Raw genomic sequence first — 27,969 nt, 5'->3', positions numbered from 1 at the left:
ACCATATGCTATAGTTTCAACCCCGTCGAGTATTGAAGGAAGACTGTTCGATGCATCAAAGTTATCAATGTTCCAAAGGAAAAACTGAAAAGCAACTATTCCTGTAACGTGCACACTTCAAACAGATTCACAAGTTTGTCATAATATAATAAACCATTTGGAATATTGCTTTTGAAACGTGTTTTATTACAACAGCATTTAAATTCAAAAAAAAAATAAATAAAAAAGATATTTCATTTACGATAGGCTTTTATATTCTCCAACAGCATCAGATTCTTCACGGGAATAATAAAATATACATCTACAGAGTGCAATTAATATAGTTAGAGAGCACTGGTCAAATAATATTTTCTACTAAATAGAGCTATAATCTCGTGTTAGTGAGTTCGACTGCTGCACAGTCCACACATGCGGCCTTTGTGCACCGTCGGCAACAGAATGCTGACGATCGTCTTCCGATCGTACTGCACCACGGCTCCATTCAGCTGATTTTCCACGATCAGCACGTCTTCGTCGTTTAAATACACCCGGAAGTCGTAGATGTCCTCGTCCGGAGGATACTGGTACACCACATTCTTCAAATTGATCAGCTGTTCGTCATTGATGTTGAGAATCGGATCCGATTCCTGCTGACCGGTCGTCTCATAGACAATGTAGTTCCCTCCGGTGTAAATTTGAATACCCTTGCCGTTGTCCAACACGAAGATGGCAATTTTCGGAACGTCCGAGCAGTCGGCTGCCAACAGAAACGAATCGTTCAGTTTGAACTCCTGTTTAGTATCGTCGTTCAGCTGAATAATTCGGTCATGGAAGGTGGTCAGCTTTTGGTTAACCAAACTGCACATACCTACAAGAAATGACGGAATATTTTGTTGCGTTTTTTCTTTCTGTTTGATATTTTACTTGTGAACCCGTAATCCATTTTATTTTTCTTCGGATGGTTAAGCTTCTCATTGTAGTAGTACCGGGTCGGAATCCAGATTGTGCCACCGTTAATGGTTATATCGGTGTCACTGCTCCATCGGGTGGTCTTGATGTTCACATCCAGGTAATCGGTAATGTTCAACGTTTGGACGCGTCGTGGCACTACTGCCGAGGCCAGATGGTCAAGTCGGTGAAGCAGATTCACAATCCACGCTGGAAGCTGGAATGATTTGACAACATTAGTTTCGAAATGATTGAACGACGGGTAGATTACCTTTTCGAATTTGAAGCCAATGTCCAGTCCAGAAACCGTGGTCAACGGTGCAAACGTCTCCGCGCTACAGTTCCCGGAAAACGGTGGTGGCGACAGTCGTAGTATTTCCTTGGGACAGTTCGTATCTCCCGTATCCAAAATGTTGTAGAAATCGTGCACATACCTCGGCAAATGGTACGAGATGTTGAATGTGATACGTGGAACTTCCGGGCAGCGCTTTGGAACTCGTGTTTCGTTAAAAGCAACGTGGCCTACCAGATTAAATGGACGTTTCAAAAACACCAATGGTTTGTATTCGGAAAAGAGACAGAGCTAGAAATAGATAAATTGACATCGATTACTCGTACATCTTCAACACAAGCTGCATATAATTTGTAATTTAGCCTTTATTGGTGCAACGTGTCCTCGACCCCATTGCATGCTAATGGCTTCCATGCATGCAATGTTTGAAATCCTTCCGGTTGCCATGGCAGTGGTGAACTTGGTGTCGCTGGCAATTTTCCCCCCTACAAGCTTTCAATTTCTGACCTCGAATCGACACAGTAAGCCTTTGTTTGAAAAGTTCAGCGGCAGTGAAAATTTTTCGTTAGATATTTGGCTCGAGCGGGTGGAAAATTTTCGTATTTCGTGGCGTAGTTTTCTTTTGAACTTTATTTTCGAAGATATGGCCTCTGTAAGTGTTTGATTTCAGAAATTTTTCGTTCACATTAATAATAATATCGATTTTCTTTGCACGGCATCGAAGTTGGATCAAAAACGTGAAGCATTCCGGAAATACCTGGAATCGGCCGGGGCCATCGATTGTCTATCGAAAGCTCTTATCAAACTGTACCAGGAGGAGCAAAAGCCGGACAATGCATGTAAATTTCTTCGCCAGATAATGTGCGAGACTTGCCCCACGGATGAACAGGTGGCGGAAATGATGCAGGATCTCGAGAATGCTAAGCAGGAAGTTTGCTGTTTGAAAAGGGAAATTACCTCGTTGAAGGGTGAAATCCGTCGGTCGTCAAGTGAGATTGCGCTGGAACTGGCTGCTGGATTTGAACAGTTGAAAGAGGACGAAGAGTGTAAGTCACTGTTGAAAAAGCATCTTACGGAGGAGATATTCGAAGAACTAAAAACTCAGAAAACGGAACTCAAATCAACACTGCTGGACTGTATTCAGTCCGGCCTAGAAAATCACGATTCGGGTGTAGGGATTTACGCTGCCGATGAAAAATGCTACGAAGTTTTTGCCTCGCTTTTCGATCCGGTGATTGACGAGTACCATGGAGGTTTCGCAGCTGACGCTCAACATCCGGCCAGTGATTGGGGCGATGCTGCCGTGTTCGAAAACTTGGATCCAGAAAATGAATTTATCGTTTCTACCCGTGTTCGCTGCGGACGGTCGATTCAGGGCTTCCCGTTTAATCCTTGCTTGAAAATGTCCCAATATGAGGAAATCATGGACCGGGTTAAGACGGTGCTGGAGGGACTGGAGGATGAAGATCTGAAGGGAGAGTTTCACTCGCTGGAAGGGATGACAAAGGAGTTACAGCAGCAGCTGATCGACGATCATTATCTGTTCAAGGAAGGCGATCGGTTCCTGCAGTCGGCCAATGCGTGCCGATTCTGGCCGATCGGACGGGGAATTTTCTTCAACCCGGCGAAAACCTTCGTCGTGTGGGTGAACGAAGAGGACCATATGAGAATCATTTCCATGGATAAGGGCGGTGATTTAGGTGAGTATCGATGGGAGCTAGACGTGGTAGCCGTATAGCTAGTATCGGAAGGATTTTCTATTTGCGCTTCAAAATTACACAGTATCTGGAAAACAATCTAGTTTCTAGCTGCTGAAAAGTACACGTGGGAAATTGACAAATTGGAACTTGTGACAAAAAATCTGAACAAGTTCCGAACGAACTTTTACGCTTCTTAAAAGTTGAACAATGTATTCCAGGAGTTGCATAGAAGTTCGTTCAACTTCGAGTGTTTATTATTGCTCTAAAAACGAACTGGAAATCAAGTCAGTTCTGAGGTTTTCTCAAACGAAAACGACATTAGCAAGCTGCTTATAGCAAATAATTCCTTTTGACCTTTTCGATTAATTGGGTAAGGGGCTGTCCATAAAAGACGCTTTTTTGACAACTTTTGACTAACCCCCCCCCCCCCCCCCTTTGTCACAAATTGTCACAGTAGCAAAGACCCCCCCCCCCCCCCTTTTGTCACATGTCACGAATTCAAAATAAATAAAATTCATCTCAATACATGCTCAATATGTATGACAAGCCATACAAATATGAGGGAAAAATCGATTTATTACATTAGATTAAAAAATATCCCTAAAACTACAAAACCATCGAAATTATTTTATTAATATTAATTATATAATTTAACAAAAGTATTTAATTGGAATTGATGAAACATTCAAATCATCTGTTTTAATCCTCCTAGAGTTTATCATTTCTTTAGCTAAGGAATAATATTTCCTTAGTGTAGCATACAGGACTGAGAAAATAAAGATCAAAACCTCATCAAATCGAGATCACTGCCGAAGAAAATCGCTTGTGATCTTTCCCAATAAAGATCACTTCTGATCTGATCTTTTGAAGATCAGTTGATCAGTGATCTTTAAATCACATCGATCAAAATCGGTACTGATCTTCCGTCACACAAAATCGTTAGTGATTATGAGCTAAAATGATTCTTGATTCATGAAAGTTCAATCATTGGATGATTCGATAAGCTTTGATGTTGGTAGAGGAAAATCACACATGATCTAGATAAGACATGACATGATCTACGTCTGAAATCGTTGATCCCCCGCTGAGGGGTGTGAAAATTAGTAATAACAGCAATCCTACAGGAATTTATAACTAAGGATAACACGTGTCAATGAGACTCTTTCAAAATCATGGAACATTGTCAATTTTGTATCTTTGGGAAATGCTCTTTTAACACTCCTTATCAACAGAGTTGGGGAAAATACCGGTTTCGTTACGGCACGGTTTACGTAGTTTCAACATATATTCTCGTTTGATGCATCCCGTGTTCGATTTCGCAATCGTTGTTTCATTCGCAATAAAATGAATACTAGATTAAGAGAAATAAATGCTAGATAAAAATTTCATGAAAATAATAAGCTTGGATCGTTATCACATTGATATTGTTCATTTGACAGCATTCTCTACGCAATAGCAATGCTCAATGCAAAATTAGTTCAGAAAAATATTTCACACCACATAGTGATTAGAGTGACAAAACACTTTGTTTTACTTCCAACTGGTTGATGCTGATGATGATGTTTATGATGATGCACTATTTTGATTAAACTCAATTAAACGTTTTTTGACATGAATTCAATTTATGGAAGCAACAGGAGCACAGGGTTTGAGCACACATTAGGCGCTGCGTTTGAAAGGCGCGTTTGAATTGCCGTGCACTCCTTCCGGGTAGATGTGAATAATAAATAAAAATCAAAATAATAACAAATTTTACTATCATATCTTGTCTTGATGCTCCTGTGCTGTCATAGCAATGCTTCATATTTTGTTGATATTTCATCGAAGGAATCTTTTTGATAGATTAGACAATATCTATTTAGCATAAAGATTTGTTATTATATCTTATTTCGTTATTGATGAGGCATGCCAATTTCATTAAGTATGATTGATCCAGTGGTTCCTTTTCAAATGGTATACAATTGAATAAACTGCAACAGAATCAGATAAGAGAAGTTCTTATGAATTCTTTGAAGTTTCAATGGCAAAATTTTATATTTTGTTGCTATTTTCTCATGCAGACTGTGCAATGATTTTGGATATTTTAACTCTTATTTCAAACTAAATATTGTTATTTTCTACCATTGAGATGTTTGGTTCAAATAATTGGTTTGCAAATCACTTCTACCCGGGCTGTTACTTCTGTGTATGATGTTCAAGCTAAACAGGGTAAATTAATCAGTTGCATTACATGATTTATGGTTGAACATGTTTTTCTTATCATTATATTTTTTGATAATCACAGCATATATGTTAATGTGATTTGCTGGTTTTATTGATATTACTCCGCCAACGTGGTATTGCTGAATGAATTTTAAATACATCAAGAAGCATGAAATTTCGATGCGACCAACCAACAAACTTTTTGAAATTCCTTCCTTCTTTGTGTGGTTTGTATTCCAAATCTGCTTACCACCTATCATAAGATTTCCTAAAGTTAAAAAATCCATAACTCCAAGCGATTGGTGCACCCAAACTCTTATACATTGACTAAAATTGTCAGTGCATAACTTAAGTTAAACCGTTTGAAGGAATCCTTTTTTTACTCATATTAGGCAAAATTTATTAAGTTCGCTAATTTACTCACCACTCCGTGCACTTTTGCTGATCACAACAGAAATGATTTCCTGCATCATTCATTTCCGAATTTACAAGAAGAAACTTTTACATCAACAAATACACGTTTTCCTATAGAATGTAAACGTTATTGGGAGATTTTTTTTCAGTAAGTAGGGCAAAGCAGTAATATAATTAGGTATTTCAAAAATGCGCTCATTGAAAATGTTGGACGTCAAATTCTTAGAACCCTCCCCCCTTCCTCCTGTCACAAAAGGTCACGTTTTGTGAAACACCCCCCTTCCCCTTGCGGCGTGACGTCTGTTATAGACAGCCCCTAACGCAATACAAATGCGTGGGTGACTTTTCCAAACTTGACCGACTGTTCTGAACCGTCTGTTTCCGTTTGCAGGTACAATTTACCAGCGTCTAGTAACCGCAGTGGAAACCATCGGAACCGATATTGCCTTCGCAAGAAGCGACCGTTTCGGATATCTAACCTTCTGTCCGTCCAATCTGGGAACGACGATTCGGGCTTCGGTACATATCAAACTACCCAACTTGGGTTCCAATCGAAGCAAGCTGGAGGAAACGGCAGCCAAATATAACCTACAGGTACGGGGCACACGTGGTGAACATACCGAATCGGAGGAAGGCGTTTTCGATGTTTCCAACAAACGTCGTCTCGGGCTGACGGAATTTGAAGCCGTCAAGGAGATGTACGATGGCATCAGGGAATTGATTGAGTTGGAAAAAACCACCGAACCGGGGGAGGAAACGGCCGACACTGATGCCAAGGTAGAAGAACCAGCTCCGGAAGAAGCACCTGAAACCGCGGAAGAGTGACGCTAGTTACCAAATTGAAAATGACAACCAAGCACAGAATAGCAAATTATGATCAAAGCGATCGACAATATTACCACGCGGCAATCGGCTTGAGCAATCGTTTTTTCTCTCTCTCTCTTCTTATACAAGTAAATCAAATGTAGAACTTTCATTCGCCACTGCAGTAATTTACCGTCAGAAAGCGAGACATATTGAGAATTGATTGTAATTGGATTTAATTGAATTGAAATGAAACGAAAGAACTCACCTTCCAGTTGGCGCTGTTTGATTCTTCCCGGGTAAGAGAGAAGAAAAACTTGGCTCCGTTATTATTCTTGTAGTCAGTGAACTGCGAAGTTAGATCCCATTTATGCAGAACTTTGACTTCATCCCGGCTGCCTTCCGGTTTGGGAATCGTATGTGCCAAAATTAGGTTTATACGGAACACTTCGTTCTCGTCCACATTAATCTGTCGGGAGTAATTTTCCACATCCCATTTCAATGTTCCCTGGAGACGTGTTTTTTGCTTGTTGGAGATCAGAATCGTTAGATGCTTGTCCCTGCCGATGTGGATGGTGTTCAGTTGTATCAGATTGATCAGTCGAAGTACATGGTTCACGAGAGAGAACGGGGCTTTGGTCAATACTTTAGCATTGTCCAGTACATCCGTTTCGAGCATAAACATCACATTATCCTTCGTGTAATCCTCGTGAGCCCTTGCCATAAACTGAATACCCAAATCTTCGAACGCATAGTCGAACGAAGCGATTTCCTCCTCCTTGGGTTCCAACTTATCTCGGAGCACCAGCGCATCCGAGGGCGTATTTCGTGTTCTGCTCTTCAGCGAAATACCGCTGGTTAGACCGTCGGGACGATAGAAAGCATAGCTGATCGATTTGCTGGCAATATCCCAGACTATCTCGTTGTTGATCGGAATGTACACTAGGAAACCCTGCTCCCGGATGGTGGAGTATTCAATGTCCTCGATCGGATTGTAGCTACGAATTTTAACGACCGCATAGGATGAGTACCGTAGATCGACCTGATTGCTGCGAGCTACCCGGTCCATCATCATCTGCTGTGTGGTGTTCCCTCGGATCGTTGCCAGTACGGTGTTTTCTATCAGAATGTCCGCCGGAGTTCCGATTAGCGTCGGCAGGGCGTACTTGATCATGAACGGTCTACGCACGATCTGCATGTTGATGTGGCTGTCCCGCAGCAGGAAGTTGATGCGATTAATTACTGTGTTGAAGAAAAAAAGAATAAACAATCAAATTTCCATTTCATTATTGAATATTTTCCAAAGACTTACGATCACCGTCCGTCAGATTGTGGAAAGTTGTTTGATTCAGGTGATAGGACAGCACCGCTTTGCCTTCGAATTGAACAATGAACTCGAAATGCAGTGGAGTCGGACTTATTGTCGGCATTTTCATAGATTTGAGAATAATGGCGAGTCGATCTAATTTTAAATAACTGGAGTTGAGTTTCGTCAGTCGTTGGAGAACGGCATCCGTAAGACCGCGAGCTTTGATGTAAAGCTGTTAGGAACAAAGCACACAACTGAAATGGTTTGCCGTATGCTACAAAATCCGTCCGTCTCCATGAATCCATAATCGGTGGAGGCGCACGATGACGCTAACTTAACTTACCCCTAATTGTCCGGTAAAACGACCCAGTGCTTCGGTGTCGAACTTTGCATAAACCACCATCGGAAGATCGGTCTTGTGGCTACCGACTAACATCGCTTGCAGCATTGATCCTATGTGAAACTTACGGTCCCTGTAATCGAACAGATAGTTTCCCGTAACCCAATACTTCGACGATGGAGCCTTCGGCAATTGACGCGTCATGTAGGCTAGTAGTTGTTTCCTAGAGATTCAGTAATTCACATAAGTGTTGGGAGATTAAAGCTCCAACAAACAAAAACTTACAGATGCTGATAGCACGGATAGGTGGTTTCCGAAATGCTTAGCACAGTCGTCCGGTAGAAGTTAATCATGTGGGGATCATTTTCCGTCTTGATGACACTGTACAGTCCCAACAGTCGACCAGGTGTCGGATTGGACACCAGCAGCATGGTAAAGGCTGCCACCCGCAACTGAAGGGGACTATTTTTCGAATGGAATATTGGCCAGTACGTTTCGTACACTTGATTCGGGCGCAAATGTGCTGTTGGCATTGTGGCCCACATAGCCAAAAATCGAATGTCAGTGTTTTGGGCATAATCCGCTTTGATAATCGGATCAAGATATTCGGCGACGTTTTCCAACTGCAGGTTCCCGAGGGCTTCCAGATATAGCATCTGCTGTTCATATTCAAAGCTGTCTACCGGAAAACAAAAAATGTCCGATTAAGTTACGTTTTCGCTCAAACATTTCAAACTGACTTACTTAGAAACATGTCAAAGTAGATCTTCACATATTTTTCGAACACATCCGAAGTCATCTTACCCGCCACGAACGTATTGTAGATCATGGTCGCATAGCTCAGCACTGCAGCGTGCTTGATATCCGGACGATCCGCTCCGAAGCTGAGGAAAACTTCGCACTCCTTTACCAACTCGTTCGAGGGTTCGGACATATAGAATGGCAATGAAATTAACAGCTGTACCGCGGTCGACGGATTGACCTGCTGATTGATGATTAAATCACGAGTCAACAGAATGGTTGGTGAGGTTCCGGTTCTGGGAATTATTTCCAGCAGAATATTTCTAGCCGTTTCTTGCCGATACGATGTCCCCAGGTCAATTTCCTCAAACAACAATTTCAGTGTCTGTAAGTCCATCGTTCCCATCAGACGGATGATTTCGGACACTGTTTCATCGTACGGTTCCTTCAGTTTCGAGTCGATCGATTCCAGATTATCTGCCAGCTTGCTGAGTAAATCGGCTGTTCGTTTCACCAAATTTTCCTGTGATCGTGGACTTCGACCACCGGTGGCTTCCGCCTCCGGACTAACGAACAAAATTGGACTGAACAGCAGTGACATCCCCTGAACAATGTCGAAAACATGTGCCGGACTTTCGATCGCACTATGACTTTCATACTTTAACTGAACCTTCGTATACAGAAACTGCGGATAGTACGATTCGAAGGTACGCACGTTGGTCCTCATAGTGCCATCCATCTCCAGCAGCATGTACTTGTACGGTTCAACCTTCTTCAGTTTGTAACTGGCTATCCGGGAAGTCATCGCCTGATTCTGCTTGTTCACGGTGCAAATATTCAGTGGAATGTTGCTTCGCGTCAGATAAATTGCACCCGGATAAATATTGCACCTGCTCATGTCGTAGGTTTTAGAAATCTCGAACACGTTCGAATTGTTAACCGCAAAATATTCCGTAGGACAGGTACCGAATATACCCTGCTCATCAACGACGTACGCTCCGGCACTATCACCATGTGCTTGCAGCAGCGATGCCACTGCACGTTTGATGTTGGCAGACCACAACGGCTCATTCTCCTTGAACAGAACACTCAGCACAGAGCTGTCGTTTGCGATGGCGACACGGAACGGTTCCAACAAGGCGGTAACGTTACTCTGGCGAAAAAACTCTCCGCCATCCAAAATGATCTGGATTGAAGAAAAAGATCAAGAAGAAAATACAGATATCGCAAAATAGAAATCGCTTACGTTTGAATTTATCAATTGTCTGACGATGACAATACTGTGCACTATGTCGAACATGAAAACATCAAGTTCAACATATCAATATATTCGGAGATGTGTGACATAGCAGTGCGCATGTTCAAGATCGTCTTGCATTCGCGAACGATAAATATGTTCGAACTTCTGGGTTATCCACTGGAGTTGCTCTTCTAGACATAGAAAAAGCATTCGACAGTGTTTAGCACAAAGGTTTAATAGCAAAAATGTCTGATTTCCAGTTTCCTATTTATTTGATCAAAATGATTCAAAATTATTTAACTGATCGTACTCTTCAGGTTAGCTATCAGAATTGTAAATCTGAATTGCTACTCGTACGAGCCGGTGTTCCGCAGGGTTCGAGCGTAGCTCCAATCTTGTATAATATTTTCACTTCTGATCTTCCAAAACTACCCGTTGGTTGTCAGAAATCGCTATTCTGTGACGACACAAGTCTGTTAGCCACAGATAGAAATCTAAGAGTGATCTGTAGTCGCCTACAAAGAAGTTTAAATATTCTCAGTGATTAACTGTCGAAATGGAAAATTAAACCAAATGCAACAAAAACGCAATTAATTATCTTTCCTCATACACCAAGAGCTTCTTTTCTTAAACCAAACAATGATCACATTCTCAAAATGAATGGCTTGGAATGGACATGGTCTGATCAAGCTAAATACTTAGGTTTAACGTATGACAAAAAACTCACTTTCAAGGATCACATTGAAGGAATCCAGGCAAAGTGTAATAGATATATTAAATGTTTATATCCTCTTCTAAACAGAAATTCTAAGCTCTGTCTAAAAAACAAATTGTTAATTTATAAACAAATTTTCAGACCAGCCATGCTTTATGCGGTACCAATTTGGTCAAGCTGTTGTTCCACCAGGAAGAAAACGCTTCAAAGGATTCAGAATAAAATTCTGAAAATGATTTTGAAGCGTCCTCCCTGGTTTAGTACAAATGAGTTACACAGACTCACAAATATAGAACCATTAGATGTAATGTCACATAATATTATAAGCAAATTCCGACAAAAATCGATGCAATCTTCAATTGAATCGATTCGCTCTCTGTATTAGTTAGTAAGTTAGTATATAAGTTCCTTTTCCCCATTACACAATACAAGTAGGTTTAGAATTTTCCCTACACAAAAATCCCAGAATTGCGGAACCAAATAATGTCCTCATGGTAATAACCAAATCATATATATAATAGGGCTGAAAAGTCACCACTTGTGGCTGAACACCCAATTTAAATCTTAATAATTTAATTTTAACTCATATTCCAATAAATAGTTATTTAAAAAAAAATATGTTCGAAAATGAATGTCACAACAAGCAGAGATTATTCCTTTCGTATGTCATGTAACGGGTGGCAACTAAAATTTTGGAATTTCTTTCTCAAGCTGTCGAGAAAAGACAAGCATACTTGGAGAAGATCTGATTTATTGAAATTAAAGATACATTGTTCATTGTTGAAAAAAAAGTGAACATTTGAAAACGGTCCGTAATCGGATGTTCGGCGAAGCTTCCGTTTGATGTCGGAACAGGAGCGTTGTACGGCCTTCATGTCAACTTTGCGAATGCATCTCTTGATGCTACCAATCAACTGTTAGCAATTCGTGGCTCTCCAGTTATTTTTGCACACCAAAGAGCTCACAACCCCGAAGAAATCTTCGATTGAGCGACACTGAGGTAGATTAATCGGGTTGTGGTTTTTGGGTACAAATGGGATCGAATGGGTATTCAGGAACGATTGTGTTTTTTGGCGCAATGCGATGACGCTTTATCCGGCCAGAACACGTATTGTTCATCAGCCTGATGAGCCTGATTGAAAAAAAGGGATCAAAACTTTCTACAAACATTCATTCTGGTACACATCTTGATTGATTGCCAACCCAGATGGCTTGAACCATGGCTTAGAAATGCCTTTCTCGGAAATGACAATGTACAGAAAGAGGAGAAAGAGGACTACCACATACACACTCTTAGTTCTTTCTGAGCTCGTTTGTTGTTGAGCATACAGGCCTCGAAAAAATTCCAAAATTTTAGTTGCCACCCGTTATTGAAGAATTTTTTTTGATGTACTGTTTTCTTCATAAGGGTACACTTTACAAACCAAGTAAGGAAATGCATAGTAAAGACTGTCCCAGAAAGTATGGACGCAACCAAAAACCGATGCCATTTCGCAATGGTTCAGAATCTGTCAATTTTTATGGCTGCGTCCTGTTGTTAACACTCTTCTCTAACCACTTGTGCAGTTGTTTATTCGTTTCCATTAGTTTGTTTCGAAATGCGTGGACTTTCAAGAAAAATTGTGTACAAATGGTGCACAGAACGCGGACTGTCACTGAGAAAGATAGCAAAAATGGAAGGAAGTAAGCGAAAAAGCCGTGCGAAATGCAATCAGGAAGTTCGGTGAGGATAACACCTTTGAAGATAAACCGAAAACGGGTCGAAAAAAAGGTCCTGCTAACCCTCAGTTGGAGAAACGTATACTGAAGGCGTTCGAGCAAAAGAAGGAGGTTTCAGTTCGGGATGTGGTAAAAAAAGGGGGCACTTCGAAGTCAAATGTTCTTCGTGCTTAAGAACGTTTGAATCTTCGAACCTATAAGAAGCAGAAACAACCAAAACGTAGTCCGGAACAAGAAGCATCGATCAGGCCGAGGGTTCGAAAGCTGTAAAATACGATTCTTGCTGGAAATTTGAACTGCATAATCATGAACGACGAAACATACACTCAGAAAAATAGTATGGTAACTGTTACTATATAGAGGGCCAACTTGACCATGAGCGTATAGTGGTTTTCAGCCGACTATGAAATCAGATGATTTCAACAATGGTCAAGTTCATGTTTACTATGAATGGTATCGGCTCTAGAATAGTAATATTGAACAGTGTATTGTATGAATAACTAATACGATTGAGATGGTTAGCCTAACCATGACCGAATATTTTTTTTACATTGTATGTTAGTTCTTGCTATAACCAGAGTCATGGTATTTTTGACATTTCACTTCTAGTTATTTTGAAACTAAAAGCAGTGGTTGATTCAACAATGCTGAAGATCAGCAAAACATGAGCTAATGTAGAAAAGTTTTATGAATTTAAATTCTGAAATAAGAACAACAAAATAATTTCATTAAACTCTAATTTATTTTCGCATCAAATCAAATGATAATATACCTGGTGAAATATTGCTTAGCATTGCTTGATAGCATCAGTTGATCCAAGGCTCTGTCCGGTGGAGTTTTTCCTGAAGCAGGAATTGGCAGCAGGAAAGAAATTATTAGCCAAGTCCAGATGCAAACCTCGATACCCACCTGCGATTTGTCGTGGGATTCGAGCGAATTGAATCCGGGAATCAAATGATAATCTTCCTTTTCATCAATCGCTTGATGTTGTTTCTACAGCGACCGATAATGAATAATAAACCGTATACGAGATATTGATTTCACTGGAAAACATGAAAGTTGCCGGAAAAACTGTTGAAAAATTGAATTTCAACCTCGGAAACTAGTAAGGCTACAAACTTTACCTACCTGCAAGACCTACCAAAGTACACAGTCACAATATAGAATATTTTGTTCAAATCCATCACTGATGTGTTACCCATGTACGAAATTTTCTGCTAAATTGTAACTTTATGGGACAATAACAGTACACCCGTTCATTGACAATTTGTATAGTCAGCACAAATGTAATACATAGTAGGTTGAAAAACACTATACGATAATGTGCTTACTACATAAATTCTGTTGATATGGACTACATGAATAGTGTTTTCAAACTTCATAATCGTCTTTTAAACCATGTATCTAATTATGGTAACATTATTATATTGTGAACATATTTACTAGTAGCAATAACTATTTCGCTTCTCATATATATCAAGGCTCGAGAGCAATTTCACCTTACTAGAAATTGTGATTTTAACTATTTGTTCTTATATTTGAGATGACTACCATTGTCAGGATGACCATGCCAGAAAAGTCATAAATACAAATAGTTTAGTCAAGTCATAGTCTTTGTTGTCTAGTAATTTATACAATTCAAATGGTGAATAGTCATATATCATGATTGTTGACACTTTTTAAGCGTATAATTGAAATGACAATGAAAAACAGGTTACGGTTACTATGGTTCTTTTCTTAGTGTACGTGAAACTCGATTACAAATCCTTGCCAGGACCACAATATTATACGATGCGAGAAGGGCAAGTGTTAAACCAGTCCGAAACATCGATCTAAGTCGAAAAATTTGGTAAGAAAGCTATGGTCTGGCAAGCAATTTGGTAAGAAAGCTATGGTCTGGCAAGCAATTTGTAGCTGCGGTGAGAGTTCGAAACCCTTCATCACCACTGCTTCAATGAACAGCGAAATAGACATCAAGGAATGTTTACAAAAACGACTTCTACCCATGATTCGTAGCCACAAGGATCCTGTTGTCTTCTGGCCAGATCTTGCTTCTTGCCATTAATCAAAATCAACGGTAGAATGTTATACTACCAAAAAAGTCACTTTCGTCCCAAAATACATGAATCCACCAAATTACCCACAACTTCGACCAATTTTGGGCATTAGCGAAGGCACATCTTAGGAAACATGTCTCGGTAGCCGAAACCATTCAAAAGTTCGAAAAAGATTGGAAAAAAGTGTCAAAACTTGTCGCCAAGAAGTCTGTATGGATTTTAATGAGGAACGTTCGTAAGAAGGTGCGCCAGCTAGTATACAATGGCTAAGTAGCAAATGTTGTAGTCTAATATTATCAGTATATCGAAGAAAAATTGAATATCTAACACTTGTGAATTATTTACAGCGAAATTAAAGTGCGTCCATACTTTCTGGGACAGTCTTTACCAGACTATAAATCTCGGTTGATTTTCCAAAAAGCCGTAAGAGCAAGTGACAGTTTGTCTTTGTTTACTTTCTCTTTTGATTTCGATTTTCGATCAACCGCGAAATGAAAAAGTAGGTCAATTGTATTAAAACGTGCTTACTTCACCTGGCAGTGAGTGATACCTTTTTTATCAGTCCGCATGTGTTATTTTGCATAAATATTCCTTAGTGTTTTTATTTTCATGAAATTATTTTATAGGCCGTCGGAATAAGTGACAGTATGAACCCTGTAATTCCGGAACTGCAAGTTGGATCGAAAAGAGAAATTCTATACGAAACCATAAAATTGCGCATTTGAATCTAAACGTGTGATAATCAATTGAGCATTCCACGAGATGTCGAAGTAAGTTCCACTTTAGAGTTTTTGGTCATTATTTACGGTACTTCCAGAACCTGTGTTCAGGGACCAACATAACCCAAAACGGTTTGTATGGCGGTGACTTATTATGACGAGTAATTTTGAATAGTTTTGAGTCCAACTTTGTAATTTTCGTGGGTATCGTCCATAACATCTTCCATAACGGTTAAAATTTTAAAAACTCATCACTCGTAATCGGAAGTTGGAATCGGATAAAATCCACCAATTTTGTACGTCTTTAAATTTAAATTGTTGTTTATGAAATTCGATTTGCCCTTTTTTTTAGAACACGATTGAGCACTTTTAATAACGGAACCGGAACCCAAAGAATTGTGAACCATTTCATTTAAATCGATTTTTTTTCGAAAATCGGTGTATCTTTGAGAATTCGTAGTGCGTTCCAAATTAAATTGTTGGATTCCTTTCAGAATCGAAAAGGATCGAATTTTATGTGAAATTAACATTTTTTCACATCTCTTCTGATTAAAAAACAAGCATTTTTTATAGGATCTTAAGACCTTTCATTTGAATATTAGATGCAGGAAATCGGTTCAGTCATCTATGAAAAATATGAATGCCATTATTTCAATTTCGTTTCTTTGTCATGACAGAGGATGCTGTGCACAGTTTTTTTTTAAGTGCTGTACACAGTTTTTCAAGTGGGCATTACAAATAGTGCTTCACATTATTTCCAAACATCGCTTTATCATGAAGCGCTCAAAACTCGTTTTACTATAGGATGGAGAGGAAAAGTCACTTTCTCAAAATTGTTAATATCTCAATTGAAAATAGAAATAGAGATCTTAACAAAGTACTGCTTATTTCGAAGGAATTATATAATACATACATATACAGAGATAACAGGTATTACTGCAAATTTAGACATAAAACTGTTTATAACTCAAAAAGTAAACAATGGATCAAAGAAAGAAAACAATAGCATTCTGGCTGACAGAAAGGCCTTTCATTTGCAACTAGTTCCATCATAATCGGCCTAGACATCTCGGAGATCTACGCCTCTTTCTTCTATACACCCATACTGACATGCACATGCACATACACATACAGAAATCTGCTCAGTTCGTCGAGCTGGATTGATTCGTATATGATACTCGGCCCTGCGGGCTTCGAAAAACTTTTTCCATTGTTTAAGCGAATTCTATACATATTTTTTATACATATAAAAATCATCGAAAAAATTTATGAAGTAAGAACTACATTTTGGCCCTCATTAACTTAAGCTAGAGTGAGCTGTTTTCTTGTAATAATTTCTCTGAAGAAATCAGTTCTCTATCACGCAACGTAGGCAAATTATAACTTAAGTCTTACTTCTAGGTGGATTAATGATAACTTTAATTATATCAAGAGAAGAGGACAATTCCAATCGAAAATTTTTCTGAAGACCTTTAGGATCCAAAATCAACTTCAAAAGCGCAAACAGAAAACGCGTTTTGAAGTAATTGGCACCACTGTGCACTGGAATAGGGGGAAGTCGCTTACTCAAAAATATCGATCTCTCTTTTAAAAAAATGAAACGATTGAAACAATCTAAAGCTTGCTGGATTGCTATTACCGTGCGGAATCGAAGTCTAAAAACATATTCTAAGCTGAATCGATTGATATATGACACTCATCCGTTGAATTATTTACCTGATGTTACCTACAGACAGGAGAATCAAGTATGCCGTGATTGAACCAATATCGAAGCTGACAGCGAGGAAAGAAAAATTATTTATTCTGTTACATGTTCTCGTTAAAACAAGAAGCAATTATACGATTAAGCATTTTGCCATCTTTATTTCGTATGTAACAATTTGGTGACGAGGGGCTGGGAAATTCTTCAAGACTTCAAGACAATCTCAAAAAAGATTTTGAGCATGCTTCGCGGATCTGATGAAACCATGGGTGATTGTGAGGATTTTTCTAATCAAGCAATAATGAACAAGTTACTTCTATTGCTGGATCGATTGACGTCTACACAAGCTATTCCGGAACCTCACGTACCAAGAAGCACTCCCGAGCAGATCATCGAGTCCCTTTCTGTGACAATCAAGGAAGTATGAAGATTTACTCAGCGCAGACGGGAGAGAATTGGACGACGCAGCAAAAATTCGTTTACTGATGCGAAGTTTCTGCGTTCCAGTTCATGAAAAGTTTTTAAACTATCTCCTGCCCCGACACCTACGAGATTTTACGTTTGAAGAAGTTGGGAGTAAACTGAAAAGCGTTTTTGGACTTCTCAAATCTGAATTCAATCAACGATATGATTGTCTCAGGATTGTGAAAAACGAAGTAGATGACTGTGTAACTTCCGCTGGTATAGTCAATCGCCAGTGTGAGGACTTCGAATTGAACAACTTGACAATGGACCAGTTCAAGGCTCTAATTTTCATTTGAGGACTTCAAGCTTCCAAAGATGCAGACGTTAGAACAAGATTTCTGTCCAAGCTGGGAACAGACGCAGCAGTAATGGTAAATCTCGAGACTTTAGTCACCGAATGCCAGCGATTATCGAATCTCGACCACGATACCGCTCTGGTGGAAAACAAGCAGTCATCTTTATCGGTTCAAGCAGTTCGGCAACCAAAGCAGCAGAAACTCGCTAGTTCTCATCATTCAAGTGAGAAGACTCCTTGAACACCGTGTTGGCAATGCGGTGCCATGCATTTCGTCAAGGTATGTTCGTTCTCAAGTCATTTATGCAAACAATGCAACAAGACCGGACACAAAGAAGGTTATTGTAGCTGTTTCACTGAAGCAACAAAGTCCGAAGCTATACCCGAATCTTCAGCAAAAGGAAATCAACAAAAAAAGCATAAAGGTAAAAGTCGTTATCAATCAAACCACATCCTTTCCGTTAACGAGGTTAAGGCATCCAACCGGAAGTTTGTCACTGTATTCATTAATGGCAAAACCGCTCATCTACAATTTGATTGTGGTTCAGATATCACTATTGTCTCTGTTCATTCGTGGAAAAAGCTCGGTTCACCAACAATCACCAGAACTTCTCATCGGGCAAACACAGCTTCGGGTACTGCTCTACCTCTAAAAGGAGAATTCAAATGCCGAATGACCATTAATGATGAATTTAGATCTGGTACGTGCTACGTGACTTCAGTGAAAGATTTGAGTCTGCTTGGTCTCGATTTCATAAAAGCATTTGATCTCTGGAACAAGCCGTTTGCCTCCATCTGCAATCAGGTATTACAATCAAAAATTCAACCTGAGTGTGGACATCGTTTTGCCAACCGATTCCCGGAAGTATTTGAAGACACATTATGATATTGTACGCAAACGAATGTACAATTATTTCTGAAACCAAACTCCATGCCGGTATTTCGTCCGAAAAGGCTAGTACCATTCCACGCCATCCAGAAAGTCAACGAAGAACTAGATCGTCTACAGAAGCTCAACATCATCACCCCAGTTGATTTTTCTGGATGGGCAGCGCCTATCGTTGTTGTGAAAAAAACCAGGTGGAAAATTTCGAATTTGTGCAGACTATTCGACCGGTCTGAATGCTGTTTTAGAACCACACCATTACCCTCTTCCAACACCCGATGACATCTTAAGCAAATTAGCGGGTAGTAAGGTTTTCAGTGTCATTGATTTGTCCGACGCTTACTTACAAGTAGAAGTTGATGATGAATCGAAAAAGCTTCTGACAATTAACACTCATCGTGGATAGTACCGTTTCAATCGATTGGCCCCAGGAATGAAATCAGCACCTGGCGCATTCCACCAGCTAATGAGTAGTTTGATTACAGACATCAATGGAGTTGAATCTTTCCTGGACGATTTCATTATACACACTACGACCGATGCTGAACACGAACGAACGCTGAATGCTTTGTTTAGTCGACTTCAACAGTTTGAATTCCGTCTACGGTCGGAAAAGTGTAATTTTGGCCAATCCAGTGTCAAGTTCATTGGTCATATAATTGATGCAAAGGATATTCGACCAGATCCAGCAAAAATCAGTGCTATTGTGCAGATGCCCTGTCCCACCGATGTTAATCAGATTAGATCGTTTTTGGGAGCTGTCAACTTTTACGGTAAATTTGTCTGAGAAATGCACAAATTACGAAGACCCCTTGGACAATTTACTAAAAAAAGACAACCCGTTTGTTTGGAGTCAACAGTGTCAAGAAGCTTTCATCAACATCAAGAAAGTACTTCAATCGGATCTCCTCAGGCCCGTACCCAGGATTTCGTTTCGGGAGGGTCCCAAAGATAAAAGATTAATGTTACTGAAGATTGCTTATGTACCTAATTCTCTGTGTGCCTTTTACGGGTGTTTTTAACAGACACTTTAAACTTTTCCACTGGAACTGTTGTTGTATTACATTTATTTACGTTTACTGTCTTGTTATTTCTGCAACACATGTCTTAGACCTTCTAAATAATTATATATCTGTTTTTGATTTCGGGAGGGGCCCGGGCCCCTTGGGCCCTCCTCTGGGTACGTGACTGGATCTCCTACTTACTCATTATAACCCTGCTCTAAACATTGTCGTTGCTGGTGATGCCTCAAAGACAGGGGGCCTTATTACCGTTCCCACTTCCACTTTCACATTCACTTCACTTCACTTGTTTCCACCTATTACCAGTATCACGCATAGTGAAGTGATCACTGTGGTGGAAAAAACTAATTTTTTCAACAAAATGTTGGTGATTTGATGTTCGCGGAACAAAATTACAGTCAAATCGAAAAAGAAGCGCTAGCTTTGGTATTTGCCGTAACCAAATTTCGCCGGATGCTACTGGGTCGTCAATTCGAGCTTCAAACCGATCATCAATCGCTTCTGAAAGTTTTTGGATCGAAAAAGGGAATTCCACTTCACACAGCGAATCGTCTCCAGAGATGGGCACTAACATTACTTGGATTCGATTTCAAAGTGGAATACATTCCTACTGACCAATTCGGTCATGCAGACGTTCTCTCCCGATTAATCAATAATCATGCAAAACCAGATGAAGAATGTGTTATTGCGTCAATCTGCATCGAAGAAGATATGAACATCACTTTGGGTGACACGTTTCAGAATCTTCCAGTAACGTTCGAAATGGTTCATTCAGCCACAAATAAAGACAAACTTTGCAGCAGGTGATTCAATACATCCAGAGTGGTTGGCCGTCTGTTAAACAAATTACTGAACCAAACCTCAAGATATTCTGTTCACGACAAGAATCTCTCACAATCGTCAAGGGTTGTATCATGTTCCATGATCGAATTATAATTCCAGCTATGTTTCGTACTCGGATTCTGAAACAAATACACCGTAGTCATCCTGGAATAGAGCGCATGAAATCAGTTGCTCGTGGTATTGTTTACTGGGCTGGGATTGACGAAGAAATCCAGAACTTTGTTCGACGTTGCTCTATATGTGCCAGTTCACCTAAATCACCTCCACAGGTTCAACCTCAGCCCTGGCCGAAAGCAGATGGTCCATGGAAACGAATTCATTTGGACTATGCAGGTCCTATTGAGGAAATGTATTACCTGGTCATTATTGATTCTTTCAGCAAATGGTCAGAAATTTTTCAAACGCACTCGATGACGACGTTTTCTACAATTGGATTTTCAAATGAAACATTCGCAAGGTATGGCATTCCCGACACAATCGTCTCGGATAATGGAACTCAGTTCTGTAGCAGTCTTTTTAAACAGTTCTGTGAGCTTTCCGGTATAATACACATTCGCACCGCACCACAATTAAACGGACAGGCGGAGCGTTTTGTGGATACTCTCAAGCGTTCACTGAAGAAAATTGCAAAAGGGAAGAATATACCATCATCTGATGCTCTACAAACGTTTCTTCAAGTATCGATCGATCAACACCATGTATCAGCCTGGAAGGGAAATCTCCGGCACGCAGAAATCATATTAAGTCGACCAATGAAGACACTCGATTTGTTGCGATGTACAACGTTTCAACAAGTTAGTCCATCACCAGTATATCCTCAACGATCATCATCCTTCACAGTTGGTGCGCTTGTGTATGCTAAGGTGTACACTAATGCAAGTAATTGGAACTGGAATCCTAGAAAAATCATTGAAGTTATAGGAAAAGTGAATTTTAATGTTCTCTTGGATCAAGCCTCATGTTGTCGGAAACTCATTCGTACTCATGCAAATCAATTACGACTTAGATTCAATGGTGAATAACAATTTACAAATCAAGTTCAATTATCTTATTGAGAATTAATTCACGATTTTGGATTGCTTCCGTTCCTACTCAAACAAGCTGTATTCAAGAACCAGTCGAAAATTCCAGATCAAATCAAGGAAGATCATCTAACAGCCTAAATGATACCATGAGAGCTAGAGATGGTCGGGTATCGGGTATTTTACCCGAAACCCGACCCGTACCCGTACCCGACGGGTTTTTGATCGGGTACGGGTAAAATTTTTTATTTTCAATCGGGCACGGGTCGGGTACGGGTAAAAAAATTTACTGCTCAGTCGGGTACGGGTCGGGTACGGGTAAAAAAATTTACCGCTCACTCGGGTACGGGTAAATTTTTTTTTCGGATCGATTACCCGACCATTTGTACTTCACAGAAATATGTTTACACGTTGACGAGGTTTTTTCATTGCAAAACAGTTCTTCCGAAAAATAATCAATTTGAATCAAGGGGTTTTGACATTCGCGCCTAGGACCAGACCTGTCAACTGGCATATTTTTCCAGAAAAAAACATTGTTTTCTTCATTTAAAAAAAAGATCAATCATAGTTACGTGAAAAGTTATGTGAATATTTCCCGCCCTACTTTGTTTATAACATATTTAATAAGACACACTGCCTTAGCTCTATGATGTTGCGGTCGGAATCTACTTTTTACGTAGGTTTTAATGGACTGCCATTTTAAAGCTGTTTAATGCACAATCCAGTAAAAATTATTTGATTCATATACTGCCCATACTCGCATATCAGTCTCATATCGATTTTCGCCAATTTTGAGTTAGCTTGAGGAATGGAGTCTTTCCTCAATATACTCTCAAAAATTGCAATGAAAGTTGAGGGTTTGTTCAGTAAAATATAAAAAAATATCAACTCATTTCTGTATCCCATATGCTAAAGTACCCGCATATCAGTCCCATTCAGTGCAAAATTTCAATAATTTCATTTGTTGCAATATTGGAACAGCAAAGGTGTATTACGGATATTTCATGTAATAATACCAAGATTTAGCATTAGGGAGCAAAGCAAAGTCTTGGCATTACATTCCTTTCGTGGAATTTGGCCTTTCTGTTTCAACAGACTTCGCAGCCGATTCTTAGCGTACAGAATCATTGTAGGATCCATTGTACTATGGATCCTACTGACACTAAGAATCCTTCCAGGTCGGGGCTCGAACATACGATAGCTGGCTTGTAAGACCAGCGTCCTATGCATTGAACCGCCAACCCGGGACCAGCATTAGGGAGCACAATAAATAAAAAAAATTCGGAAATAAACTTTTGATCGTCTTTTTCTCAACATGCCGATTTCCCATATGGGACTGATATGCAAGTATGGGCAGTATATAAAATGTAGTGTAGTACTCATATCACATTCAGATACCAGAAAACTGTTATTTTGCTACTACTTACACTTGAAGGACTTACTGTTCACCATGTTCAAAATTGAATTTTTCACACCGGGAATACACGTACATTGTTTGATTCTTTGGTCAATTCACGTAAACGAACTGATAACACACTATTCATTTTAGGGGATGTTCGCATAACATTCATTTTCGTCACGTATAATATTCAATTTGACATTTGGAACCATTTTACGTGATTTTTCAAGTGATTCGAATGTGAATTTTTATTCGTGTGTCAAAATAATGAGCACGCTTACTTGTGTATCTAAAGAATTGGATCAAAAGTCGCACTGTTTCGTAAAAACCATACCTACCCAAAATTGAATACAACGGGTATTACGACATTTTGGGTAAATATGCTTCTCGAAAAATTTGAGTTGATATTACTCCCTTTTGTTGACATTTGTAAATTAGCATTAGCATTAGCATTAGAGACCGCCCGTGTGTTGCTACTCCGTTATTGATCTGGACCAATTGAGATTGCAAAATGATTTTTTGAAGTAACATGTTTGGGAATAACACATTGTTTCACACTGTGCAAACTGTATTGAACCATGCATGCTGATCAATACCGACACCGGCCACGTCCGAATGCAGATCTACTTGGGAGGGAAAGGATTGTTAGTTCGATGCATGTTGCTACTAAGAACCGAGGAATCCTCTGCATTCCCACATGCATCACAGGAGAGGATACTTTGTTAGTAAATGTTTTAATAATGTTATCATGTGTTTATTGCTCTGGGTAGCCGGCTACCAAGAATGTTTTTAAGTATTATCGTTTTATGTGTTACTTTGTGCTGGCAATATAATGCACGAAACAGTCAATCTCCGAAATTGACAAAACTCCGGACAGCCGGCTGTCGAGTATGCAGTCACTCGTTTATGCATCTACCTTTCGCGGTTTTTTAGTCATGCAAAAAAACACATGCGGATTGATAAACAAAAAGGTACCATCTCACTGCTAGGTGGATTAAGCACGTTTTTATAAATGAAACTACGTGATACAAAATAAACGAGCGAATAGGATTTAGACAAAAAAGTTGATTCATTGCATTGAAATATTCTAAACAGTTATTATAAAATCATTTTAAATCACCAAACAAAGATTTCACACGCGTCTTGATTCTTTATTATTTCCGCTTTATTATTTTAATTATTTATTAAAATTATTAATTGGTTATATTAGTTGATCTGGACAGCCGGCTACCGAGAAAAAATATTAATTTACTGTTTGAAATATTAATATCAAGTGTTTTTTACTATGTATTCAATATAACAATACATGTCATCTCTGTTATTAACTTTGTAATATAAACGGATTTGCGCAATGGTTGATTTTTATAATTCATGTTATAATCCTGAAAGACAATCAATAACATGGAAGAAGAAATCATTCCTAATAAAACTTTTCTACGAGGCTAGACGGAAATTGATAGGTTGAATAAAGAGATGATTTAGTAAAATAGAGTAATCAGAAGTAAAACATTGAAAATATCTGATAACTGAAAGGAAAAAGAAACTCCTGCAATTGTCGCCTTTTACGACATGGAAGCAGGAACCCAGTGGATCTATTCTTGATTCATTTTTTTCCGCCGGATTCCACACGGCATCTAGGCTGGTACAGTCCGGAGAGAGCTAATAGGTACTATCAATCTCCTAGTGGACCCCAGCCCCTTCCCTTTTGTTGACATTTGTAAATGAGTATAAAGTACCAAAGACATTGAAAATCTACAGGGTCCGACATCTAACATTTATTTTTGAACTAGCGGTTATTTCGACATTGGTAACCTCAATGTCACTTCTGATTTGACAGAAACTTAGTTGTATCCTTCCGCTGAACGAAAATGGATGTGTATACGCTTGAGGACCGCGTGAAAATAGTGCAGTTTTACTTTCAAAATCATGGTAATGTTGCGGAATGTGTGCAAAAAATCATCTTCTTGGATGAGGCACATTTTCATGTCGGCGGGTATGTTAATAAGCAAAATTGTCGCATCTGGGGACGGAAAATCCGCACGTCATCATGGAGAAGCCGATCTCAGAGAGTCACGGTTTGGTGCGGATTTTTGTCTGGCGGCATCATTGGGCCATTTTTCTTAGAAAATGAGGCAGGAGCCGCCGCCACGATCAATGGCGAGCGGTACCGCGTCATCATTAGCGATTGGTTCTTCCCGTTACTTGAAGAGGAAGACTTGGACACCTTTTGGTTCCAACAAGACGGCGCTCCGTGCCACACAGTCAACGATACGATCGATCATCTGTGCACAGTCTTCGAAGATCGAATTATCAGTCGAAATTCGGATGTCGTTTGGCCGCCTCGGAGCTGTGATTTGACACCGTTAGACTATTATCTTTGAGCGGCTGTCAAAGATAAGCGTTATGTGGACAAGCCAGAGACAATTCAAGCCTTGAAGGATAACATTCGTGCATCCATAGCTGAAATAAAGCTGCATACAATCGAAAATGTATTAAAAAGCTGGACCGACCGTATGGCGTACTGCAAGGCCAGCCGAGGCAGCCATTTGAATGAAATTATATTCCACAATTACCCGGAAGGATTGTACTTTAATATGAAAAAATAAATTTTGAATTCGGATGAACCGTTTGTTTTTTTTGCATGTTTAAAAAAAAGTTACATTTCATTATTCATGCTTCACAGTGTATTTATATTTTTAAATGTAAACAAGCATTTTAATGTATTTTTCTTACCAACTAGAGCCTGATACGGCTCGATATCTAAAACACTTTATTTTTTCCATACTGAATTTTGGTAAAATTTTTACTACTCATTCGGGTCGGGTACGGGTACGGGTAATTTTTAATCGGGTACGGGTCGGGTACGGGTAAATTTTTTTGTTTTTTTTCGGGTACGGGTAATTTTTTTTTATTATTGATCGGATACGGGTCGGGTACGGGTAATTTTTTCAATTTTTAATCGGGTACGGGTCGGGTACGGGTAAATTTTTTTGCTGATCACTCGGGTACGGGTATAAGAATTTCTATACCCGACCATCTCTAATGAGAGCAACTACACCACCTTATTCGACTTCGACGCCGATAAATTTTCAACAAGTTAATCCTACTGTCAGGCCTACCAGATCCTCCAAACCTCCCAGACGTTTAGAAGACTACATTCGATACTGAATTAAAGGGGGAGATGTTACCTACAGACAGGAGAATCAAGTATGCTGTGATTGAACCAATATCGAAGCTGACAGCGAGGAAAGAAAAATTATTTATTCTGTTACATGCTCTCGTTAAAACAAGAAGCAATTATACAATTAAGCATTTTGCCATCTTTTATTCGTATGTAACACCTGAAAACTCTAAACAAATGGGTCCGATAAATGAGATCAATAGTGAATAGTCCTAGTTTAAATTACCTTGAATCTTTCATTTGAATCAATCGAAGTTTATTCCCAATTTCAAATAAATGAATGAATGGTCGATCTTAGTTTGGAATTTGAATTGATTATAGCAAATATTAAATCTGACTTTAACCAGACCCATCTCACGGCATCACATTCAACATATACGCCCTTATTCTGAATAACGATGTATTGGTTTTTCGATCGAATATAATTCGGTCAAATCCTAGCTACCTTTGATTTTGCTAGCGTTATTAGGAATGAAATACGATCGAAGAAACGATACGTCGTTATTCAGAATAAGGGTGATAATGTCAATTGTATGGGTGCGCGGTGCTGCTATTTTAGCGCGCACGAATTTGACATTTCCCTTCCCTACTTCTATTCGGTGTAGACTCGCCTAAGGGCGCCATGCTCGCAAAAAAGGATGTTGCCAATGATTTGTTCGGGAAGTGTGAGAACTGGATATCTGATTAATATGATGTCTTTGCTTTAACTAAGGTTAACTGAATACAAGTACAGTAATGATTGTGGAACACACCGTTTTATAAAACAAAATATTACAGATATTAGATGAATAGTACCACCACACCACTAGCATCATCTCCACACAATCATTTGGTCACTATTGCAATTACAAATGTTATCAACACAAAAAACGATTGTTCTATAATTCTTCCAGCTTACCTGAACTGCCAAATTATTCGTGTCGTATCGTTGCACTCGCAGCTGCCCAACAAGTGTCCAAATGTAGTTGGACTGGGCTTGAAAGTCAGGTACCAAAGTGACATCCGTTTCCAATCGGTATACAATTTCGTTGTTCAGTGGAAATATATCGAAGGTGGCTCCATGCTGAACACATGGAAGGAGGACTACGATAAGAAAAAAAAAGAAACGAGAAAAAAAACACACATTTCATCCAACTGCTTTTTCAATCTCGATCTATGCAACATAATAGTAAGTTTCCGAGGTCAACCGGCATTCCAATCAGAAGGGTCAATGAAGATTTGTTTGTATACTGACGACGTCGGTAGAAGGCATGGCGCGTCTGAGCATGCAGGCGCCAGTTGAGTCACTTAGCGGCTCACTAGTGATAAGCGAAGACTACCTACACCCTCTCTCTTATCAGTAGTGACGCGGTAGGCGTGTCGCCTTGTGTCGTTTGTGTGTGCGCGAGCTACTAGCCAATATTAGAAACGTTTCAAATTCGTCATGGAAGCGTGCGAACTCTGTAGCAGTCATCATACCACTGATAGCAAAATACAGAAATTTGACCGGAATTCTTCGTGAAATCTTTTCGACTGTAGGAACAGAAATAAAACAATTCGGCAAAAAAGCCGTTTACTGATAAGCGTCCAGCTGAGGGCCATGACTTCCGAGTGATGCTTCCTTTCAGAGCAGAATCTCGGTTGATGACTAATCCAATATGAATGAATATATTGTACGGTTTCACCTATATCCGGTGTAGACAATTCCATTTTAAGGATACTAACATGTCAGAAACGTTATCCACGCACGCACTCCCATAATTGCCGGTATTACACTAATAATTTCAATGATCTTCGTTTCACAAAGTTTTATCTTCAACCGGTATGATGATGTTTATTCTGCATAATTTACTTTCTGAAAATATTTCACTTTCATTCTGTGAACTTCACTAGTCTTCCGGTATGTCTCACTTTGAATCTGTGGGGAACAATTCAATGAATCCTTAAAACACTCGATTTGATGTTTTCCTCACGTTCCACGGAAACTGATCGCGCC

At 39.5% G+C, this 27,969-nt stretch overlaps 2 protein-coding genes across 2 annotated transcripts; one reads left to right on the top strand and one right to left on the bottom strand.

Moving 5' to 3' along the window:
* Positions 1-231: 231 nt before the first annotated feature.
* Positions 232-27,969, bottom strand: LOC131427838 (vitellogenin-3). Its single transcript, XM_058591381.1, has 10 exons — positions 27,699-27,969; positions 26,893-27,077; positions 8,733-9,915; positions 8,274-8,667; positions 7,992-8,211; positions 7,652-7,880; positions 6,608-7,581; positions 1,199-1,510; positions 904-1,144; positions 232-847 (listed from the first exon to the last, which is right to left on the bottom strand). The coding sequence occupies exons 1-10, from the start codon at positions 27,730-27,732 to the stop codon at positions 378-380; spliced, it is 4,242 nt and encodes a 1,413-aa protein (XP_058447364.1). The 5' UTR covers positions 27,733-27,969; the 3' UTR covers positions 232-377.
* LOC131427839 (arginine kinase 1-like) lies at positions 1,601-6,568 on the top strand. Its single transcript, XM_058591382.1, has 3 exons — positions 1,601-1,871; positions 1,944-2,919; positions 5,927-6,568. The coding sequence occupies exons 1-3, from the start codon at positions 1,617-1,619 to the stop codon at positions 6,358-6,360; spliced, it is 1,665 nt and encodes a 554-aa protein (XP_058447365.1). The 5' UTR covers positions 1,601-1,616; the 3' UTR covers positions 6,361-6,568.

The sequence above is a fragment of the Malaya genurostris genome, chromosome 2, assembly GCF_030247185.1.
Source record: "Malaya genurostris strain Urasoe2022 chromosome 2, Malgen_1.1, whole genome shotgun sequence".
Classification (NCBI taxonomy): domain Eukaryota; kingdom Metazoa; phylum Arthropoda; class Insecta; order Diptera; family Culicidae; genus Malaya; species Malaya genurostris.
Note: the sequence above shows the minus strand (reverse complement) of the source record. Positions and strands in the feature narration are given on the sequence as shown.

Coding starts and splice junctions, on each gene's coding strand:
- LOC131427839 (XM_058591382.1), top strand. CDS start 1,617: ATGCTAATGGCTTCCATGCATGCAATGTTTGAAATCCTTCCGGTTGCC. Junction 1,872..1,943: donor TTTTCGAAGATATGGCCTCT/GTAAGTGTTTGA, acceptor ACGGCATCGAAG/TTGGATCAAAAACGTGAAGC. Junction 2,920..5,926: donor GGATAAGGGCGGTGATTTAG/GTGAGTATCGAT, acceptor TTCCGTTTGCAG/GTACAATTTACCAGCGTCTA.
- LOC131427838 (XM_058591381.1), bottom strand. CDS start 27,732: ATGGGAGTGCGTGCGTGGATAACGTTTCTGACAT. Junction 1,145..1,198: donor TTGGCTTCAAATTCGAAAAG/GTAATCTACCCG, acceptor AAATCATTCCAG/CTTCCAGCGTGGATTGTGAA. Junction 848..903: donor AATGGATTACGGGTTCACAA/GTAAAATATCAA, acceptor CATTTCTTGTAG/GTATGTGCAGTTTGGTTAAC.